This window comes from Halyomorpha halys, unplaced genomic scaffold, assembly GCF_000696795.3.
Source record: "Halyomorpha halys isolate HHAL.00 unplaced genomic scaffold, Hhal_1.1 Scaffold702.1, whole genome shotgun sequence".
Classification (NCBI taxonomy): domain Eukaryota; kingdom Metazoa; phylum Arthropoda; class Insecta; order Hemiptera; family Pentatomidae; genus Halyomorpha; species Halyomorpha halys.
This window is the reverse complement of record NW_027109550.1, coordinates 393294-401763: the sequence shown is the minus strand read 5'-3', so window position 1 is coordinate 401763 and position 8470 is coordinate 393294. Positions and strand designations below refer to the sequence as shown.

General features: G+C 35.9%; 1 protein-coding gene across 1 annotated transcript; it reads left to right on the top strand.

The window, feature by feature from the left end:
* The first annotated feature begins 1420 nt into the window (after window positions 1-1420).
* On the top strand, window positions 1421-2167 carry LOC136795848 (uncharacterized). Its single transcript, XM_067047729.1, has one exon. The coding sequence runs from the start codon at window positions 1421-1423 to the stop codon at window positions 2165-2167; it is 747 nt and encodes a 248-aa protein (XP_066903830.1).
* The last annotated feature ends 6303 nt before the right edge of the window (window positions 2168-8470 follow it).

Sequence of the window (8470 nt, the reverse complement as noted above, 5' to 3'; positions counted from 1 at the left end):
TGTTAGCCGTTACAATGTTACAATATGAAAGTACTTCTGCATATAACAATTACACAAAACTTACTTGCATTATAATGGATCTCACCGATGTTATCATTCTAATAATTGGATAGACTGTTAAAGACAAAACCGGCCACTGATAAATCCAGTATATCTTTGTTTGTTTATTTAAAATTTGAAAGAAAACTAATAAAAAAATAATAAAAGATGTGGATATAATAAAAAGAATTTGCATACTAAAAAGCTTTTCTACTGCTTTACATATTGATACCATGATCTCTCTATTTTGGAGAAGTTTATGATCATTTGTTATGTCTTTTAAGCGAGAAAATGATTCCCTGGTTACCAAGAATATACCAAATATCTGGTCATAAAGGGAATAAATGCTGACATATAGCCAGGAAAAATGTATAAAATATAGATAGAAGAATTTGGGGAATAGGCATATTCCAATTACAGAGACCTTTAAAATTAATATCAAGCTCAAATATTTATGTATCCACATACAGCTGGTATCCAATTTCACGCCAACGCTTTGGAAATATTTCCCCACTTGGGTAATTTTGAAATAAAACTCTTTTAAGCTGGAAACATTAATGTATAACCATATCAAATGAATGATTGGTGGTAAAATCATTATAAGAAATAGAAAAGAAATGACTGTTAATCTCTTTACACTAAGGTCTTGTGGCATAGTAGCGGACCGAACATATGCATACGCTATGAAGTTACCAATTAAAAATATCAGACGATACGGAACAAATTTATGATTCTGATCGAAAGGAAATGTTCCTATAAACCTGGGTATGGACAATAGGTCATACACGGCTGCCTCCATGTCACACATTTCATCATCATTCGTCTCGACCATGGTATGCTTCAATAGTGGTATATCACACAAAGCGTTTGAAGTCAATTCAAAAATGGAAGTTAGTGAATAAAATAAACAACATCGATCTCTGTCGTATTTGACTTGTCTTCATTACGTTGAAAGTGTTATTTTATTTGGATTATGTTCATATCATTATTCCATATAATAATAATTTGAAAAGCTAAAACCGGGTTGGCACCAAACATAATATCTTGTATTCTTAGTAACCTGTATGAAATAATATTAAGTAACCTGGTTTTAAAATGGAATAAAGTACTCAATTTGGTTTGATGAATTTTTTATTGCTTCATTTCTGGTAATAAATTTAAAGTTAATACATTTTTTTTCCGATCCCTCTAAAAAAACAAAAAAAAAAAACAGAGAAAAAGTGAATTAATAAGTGCATCATCGTGAAAAAGAAAAGTAATTCGTGTTGGGTCTTACTACCTTTGGAATTTTAAGGTTACCTGTTATGTTTATTTGTTATCAGTTAAGGAAGGAAAAGCAGGGGCTGGGGTTGTAGGACCTAATTGCAAAAGAACCCTAGCAATGGGGATATACCCAACTGTCTTCCAAACTGAAATACACGCAATAGAAATAGCGGCATTAGAAAACATTAAAAACAAACCAAAAGGAAAAAGGATTTATATAATATCAGACAGCCAGACTGCTTTAAAGGCAATAATGTCCTATACTATAAAATCAGGGCTAGTCTGGAATTCCCTAGAGAGACTAAAGGAATTAGCCAGAGGCAATAAACTGACCTTGATGTGGACCCCAGGACATGAGGGGATTGAAGGTAATGAGATGGCAGATACCCTAGCTAGGAAGGGATCAGAAATGATGCTAATTGGCCCTGAGCCATATTGCAACATATCTGGAAGTGCAATCAGGAATGTGGTTAACTCCTGGGAACAAAGAGAGAAGGAAACATACTGGACGCTGAAACCAGGTATGAAACAATCCAAGCTCTTCATTAAAATATCAGAGGAAAAGGCAAAATTTTACCTTAACCTTACTAGAAATGAACTGAGGACGATAACAGGACTCCTCACGGGCCACTGCCCCTTAAAATATCATCTTAAGAAGATGAGGCTGGTGGAGGATTCCACCTGCCGTCTATGTATGGAAGATGAAGAAAAGGCACAGCACATTCTGTGTGAATGTGAAGCCCTTGCATTCAGAAGATTACAGTGTCTGGGACAGGACAGAATGGAGCCTGAAGACATTTCTAGAATAAACCCAAAAGAATTATTGAACTTCATAAGAAGCATAGGATTCATATGGGATCTCTAGTGGAAAGAGGGGTAACTCACAAAAGATCTAATTGGGTCGAAGTGAGGAAGGGATTCCCGACCCTCAGTGTAATAATAATAATAATAATAATAATAATATGTTTATTTGTTACTTATGATGTATCCATTCTAAAAAAGGTGCTATTTTTAAATCCGGAGCTGAGGGGCCTCCTCGTGTTGTACCGCATAGAAGGTAAAATTAAAACATTAATTAATAAAGACAATAGATAATGGTGAAATAATAAGAAAATAGTCAGAAGTTAAAAGAACTGTGGGGGAAAGGGAGAGGGAGGGGATGCATCAGAAGATGGAGTTATGAGGTGATGTTGATAGGGTTTTGGGAACCTTTCCTGCCCTGCCACCTCGCAGGAAGGGGGGATGGAGTGATAGAGTGGAATACTGGATTGAAGGAAGCAGGGAGACTATCAAAGAATTTAATGTGTCTCCGTGTGATGTGTTGTTGTACAGTTTATAACTGTAGCTCGTTATGAATGTGTGTCATGTTACGTATTTCCAGAGATGTCCCTCGAAATATCTTCTATAGTGTACTGTTTTGGTATTGCTGTAGTGATTTCAGGGCTGTTGGGTAAAAATAGTGTAGTAGTGGTGCGCCGTGTAGGAGTGATGGTCGTAGTATTACTTTGTAGATGAGTAATTTGAGTCTGAGTGACAGCCCTGGGGAGTAGATGATTTTTTTTTTTCGTAAACATATAAACTTAATAAATATGAAATCTATCTTTGCCACTTCTGCCGTCATTCACCTACGGCCATTATCTACTCAACTTTTTTCCTAAACTTAAGGTCAGACAGACATCATTGATTTACTATCGACCATAAAACTATTCTTTTTTTTTTTTTTAGAGTTTAATTTAAATATATTTATTTTTATTTGAATTGTTGACATTAGACTTTGCTTATTTTGCTTATTGCTTATCAAAATATGTATTTATATTTGTGTTATAATTAAGTGTAAAAGAAACAGTTGCTAAGAGTTATTAAATTTTATTTGGGAAATCGGGTCCGAATGATTTTTTTATAGGTGCCGATTTAGTCGCACAAATTATATTGGGCCAGTGTGCAAGTCAAGAAGTGTAAGAAGAAGATAATAGAGCCTTTAACACCCAACTTGGGTTCAAGAGGAGTTCATTAAAAGAAGAGCAATTTTCCTAAAGTATCAGCCCTAATAGAGTTATTTACGTTAAATAGTTTTCGAGATATAGCTTTTTAAAAAGCAAAATTTCATAAAAATGTTGTATGGGACGGGACGTACTAAAAGATCAGTAGTTAGTGAATTTATTTTGAAAAATTTATATCTCAAAAACCATTTGACGTACAGATGTCTATTAGCACTCAAATTAAAGCTAGTTTGAGCTATAAAGTAGTTTATGATGTTTATCTTCGTAGGAGTAACAGTTTACATGAAATGTGCTAAATAAATTGATTTATAATTGTTCGGACAAATTTTCATTTGCCAAATTTATATTCATATGTGAATATCATAAAAACTACTACCCACACGAAAATAAGTGTCATAAACTACTTTATAGAAAGTTAAATTTTCTTTATTTCGAGTGTTGGCAGACATATGTGCTTCTTATGGTTCTAGAGATATACTTTTTCAAAAATCCAACATTTTATACGAACAACTAGACATTAAAGCTAGTTTAATGAGCTATAAAGTAGTTCATTATGTTTATCTTCGTAGGAGTAATAGTTTAGATGATATTCGCTGAAATAAATTGATTTATAGTTGTTCAGACAATAAGTTTGATTTATGAAAAACTTCATTTCAGAAACCATGGGACGTACAGATGTCTGCCAGCACTCAAATTAAAGCTAGTTAAATTTACTATAAAATAGTTATTTACGTTTATCTTTTTAGGAGTAGTAGTTTTTATGATATTTGACAAAATAAACTCACAAAATGTTAATTTCTAGTTGTATAAAATGTTGGATTTTTGAAAAAGTATATCTCTAGAACCATAAGACACACATATGTCAGCCAACACTTATCTTCGCGTGGGTAGTAGTTTAGTTTGGTAGCACTCTAATGACATTTTACATTAGCTGGTCTCGTGGCCATCTTCTTTTCAGGCGCCTCGGAGGATTGCCAGGAATGGAAGAGGATGTAAGATTAGAAACTAGGGGGTTTGAGTGGCTAGAGAGTTTATAATGGAAGGTGTGATATCTGGTTCGGGCTAGATCGGTTACGTTGGGAACATTAAGGTCTTTATTTGTGACAAAGTAAGGAGCATTGAGGATTTTACGAAGGGTTTTGGATTGTAAGGATTGAATATGAGAAGAATTCGAAGGTTTAGTGGAGCCCCAAAGCTCAACTACATATGTCCAGATTGGCCTTATTACTGCCATGTAGGTCAGTCTTTTGTAATGTGTTGGAAGTTGAGACCGTTTGTCTAGTAAGTGCTGTAATAGTCGAAATCAACGTGCAGTTTCCTGTTTTTCAGTCTAATGTGAGGATTCCAGATTAATCGCTTGTCCAAATGTAGTCCAAGGTAGCGGATCTGTTCGACAGGGGTAAGAGTAACATCATTAAATGAAACTGTAGGGTAGTCAGTAGGTTTACGGCGAAGGGTAAAGGTTATTTGATGAGATTTGTTGGAATTTATCTTAATCCACCAATTACGACACTAATCTTCGAGATCTGTGATATGGGATTGGAGATTTTGGGATACAATTAATGGGTTATTATTAACAGAGAGCACACATGTGTCATTGGCATACGTGGTGAGGATAGTGTTAGGATTGGTTGGAATGTCAGCTGTATAGACGGTGTAGAGGATGGGACCAAGGATACTACCTTCAGGAACACCAGCGGACTGAGAATAGAGGGATGAATAGGAACCATTGTGGTTGACTTGGAAAAATCTATCAATGACTAAGGAACGAATGATGAGAAAGTATGTTGGAAGTAGGAATTTACGGAGTTTGTAAAGCAGTCCTGGGTGCCAGACTCGATCAAAAGCCTGTTATACATCGAAAAAGACTCCCGCGCAGTACATTCCGCGCTCCAAAGAAGACGAGACTATGTCCACTACACGATGACATTGCTGGATAGTAGAGTGGTGATCCAAGCTGGTGATCAGGGATTATATGATTGAAATCCAGGATGGGGTATAGGCGTTTCAAAATGAGTATTTCCAGGAGTTTGCCCATGATCGGTAATAGAGAGATAGACGATAGGATGATGGGCATTCTGGAGGCTTTTGGGATTTGGGGATCATTTTAACTATAGATAATTTCCAGGGGTCAGGAAAATATGTGGAACGGAGTACGGCGTTATATATGTAAGTGAGGAATAGGATGGCTTTCTTTGGAATTGCAGAAGTTTTAGAATGTGGGATGTTATTAGGTCGTATCCAGGAGCGTTGCGGGTAGATAAGCTTTGAATGATACTAGATATTTCTGAAGGATAAAATGCTTTAGGTAGAAGGGTCATTTGGAGCGGAATATTTAGTTCTGCTTCAATACATTCAAGATGAATAAGGCTCATAAATAAAATAAATTTCTTACAAAGAAGCCACCGTATGGCACTACCAAATATTCGAGTTAACTGACTTTGATGAGTCCAGCAGTAATTGTTGCGTCCGGTGACAAGTGTAACACAAAAGTCAAAATATATTGTTCTGGATGGGCGGAGATCACAGTATGACCTTTGCAAATTCGCAGAATGGATTAAACTATTATTAGAAACTTTTGTCTTCTACAATTGCTTCAACTTTCTCATTATTCGTTCTTTTATCATAGATAGATTATTACAAGTAAACCAAAATGGTTCCTATTCTATCCTCTATTCTCAGTTCGCTGGTATTCCACATCCACATCCTCCACACCGTCTATACAGTTGACATTCCAACCAATCCTAACACTATCCTCACCACGTATGCCGATAACACATGTATGCTGGCAGTTAATAATAACCCATTTATTGTATCCCGAACTCTCCTATCCACAGCCCTCGAAGATTGGTGTCGTAATTGAAGGATTAAGATGAATCCCAACAAATCCCATTAAATCATCTTTACTCTTCGTCGTAAACCTACCGGCTGCCCAACAGTTTCATTTAACAATGTTACTCTTATCCCTATTGAACAGGTTCACTACCTTCGACTATATCTGGGCAAACGATTAACCTTAAATCCTCACACAAGAATGAAAAGACAGGAAACTGCACGTCGATTTCGACTATTACAGCACTTACTGGACAAACGGTCTAAACTTCCAACTCATTACAAAAGACTGATCTACATGACTGTAATAAGGCCAATCTAGACATACGGAGTTGAGCTTTGGGGCTCCACTAAACCTTCGAATTCCTCTCGTATCCAATCCTTACAATACAAAATCCTTCGTAAAATCCTCAATGCTCTCTACTTTGTCACAAATAAAATCATACATAAAGACCTGTATGTTCCCTATTTAACCGGTCTGGCCCGAACCAGATATCACTCCTTCCATTATAAACTCCCTAACCACTCGCACCCCCTGGTTTCTAACCTTGCATCCCCTTCCATTCCTAGGAGGCCCCTGAAAAGAAGATGGACACGAGACCTGCTAATGTGAAATATTATTAGAGTACTACCAATGGATAGTTTCTCTACACGCCTGTAACACTCCATTTTAACTAAGATCAAATTTACTGAATGTATTATATAATATAAAGTTGTAAATTTCAATATCGATAATTAAAAAAACAATCGCTTCAAAGTTCATGGTACATGGAATCTCACACCAAAGATTGCGAGACAAACATCGACCAGAATTGGCATCGCGATCGACTTGTTTCCCACCCCTGATTTAAACAAATCATAGAATATAAACTAAACCGTGTTACTTCTGGGCTTCATTATGTTCAGCCTAATATTCGGGTTTCTTTTGGTCATTTCGAGGGGGAAAAGAAAGTTTATTATTATTTGATTATTGTTATTATCTTCATATGATACTAATAATGTAATATAAATCACTCGAGAAACTTATTACGATCTTTAACATCCTGATACCATCCTCTTCACCATTTTATAGTAGGAAAAAAGGAAAGTTATGTATATAGGGTTTAACATTTAAATAGGCTTCATTTGAATGATGATCATTTATTACTACAAACATTGTAATACAATTTGTAAAATCATATATCATTTGTCATTTTTCAATTCTACTGTTGGTAAACAGCAATACCTTTGACTTTTTATGTTGCATGATAAATACATCTAAAGTCTACTTTGTTTTATTCTCCATACTGCAACAGAATGACCAAATAGGTAGTACCTGCACCGATCATCTGTAACAATTTTTTAATTGAAAAAACAGTTGAGCATTGAAATTGACACACTTGCATTAATAAATTAGTTTGTCTGATATTTTCAGCATTTATGGGTATATTTATTTGGATATAAATGAGTTATAGTTAAACCACTTACTGGTACTAGCACCAGAAAGTTTAAAAAACTACAATGTGTTATGTTTATCTGACGGAGAACAATAATTTAGAAGTAGATATTAACGGCAGAATGGTAGCAGAATGTTTCTATGCCCTGCAAAAATCTCTCCGATACAAAACAATAATTAGGCCAGTGGTAATGTATGGCAGTGAGACGTGGACTCAAACCAAGGAAAATAGAAGAGCTCTACTGGTATAGGAGAGAAGAGTCCTGAGAAAGATCTTTGGAGCCGTTAAAGAGGAGCAAAGGTGGAGAATCAGAAGCGATGACGAACGGGCTTAGATGGTTGGGTCATGTGGAAAGGATGGAGCCCTGTAAGCTGCCTAAAAGGTTGCTAAATGGTGCACCAGGAGGAAAAAGGAAAAGATGCAAACCCAGGTGTCAGTGGCTGGATGATTTGAGAAGGATGGGAATCGAAAATTGGAGGTCGCTTGAGACCGCGAGGCATGAGGAAGAAGGTGGCGGAGGCCCAGGTCCTACAAGGACTGTAGCGCCCAACAGTGAGTGAGTGATTATGTACATCATGTTCCTCTATTCTTAGCCATTCTAAAATATTGGGGGTTGAGAAAAAAAAAAGAAATTCATATTCAGAACAGTAGGAAGAAAGATTGACAGCTAAATAACATTTAAAGATTAGAGGATAAAAGAAATGAAAAGTAAAAAGAGGTGCCAAGAAGAAATAAAAAAATAGTTCTCAAATATTTATTTATGGCCGATGTTTTAGCCCACAATCTATCATACTGACCAGTCCCTTTTTTACATGGCCATTCATTACATTAGCCCTTATGAAGACCTACATTGTGAGTCGAAACGTCGGCTACAAATAAACAGTTGAGAATTATATTTCA

Excerpts from the sequence above, each read along its gene's own strand:
- LOC136795848 (XM_067047729.1), top strand. The coding sequence starts at position 1,421 with ATGGGGATATACCCAACTGTCTTCCAAACTGAAATACACGCAATAGAA.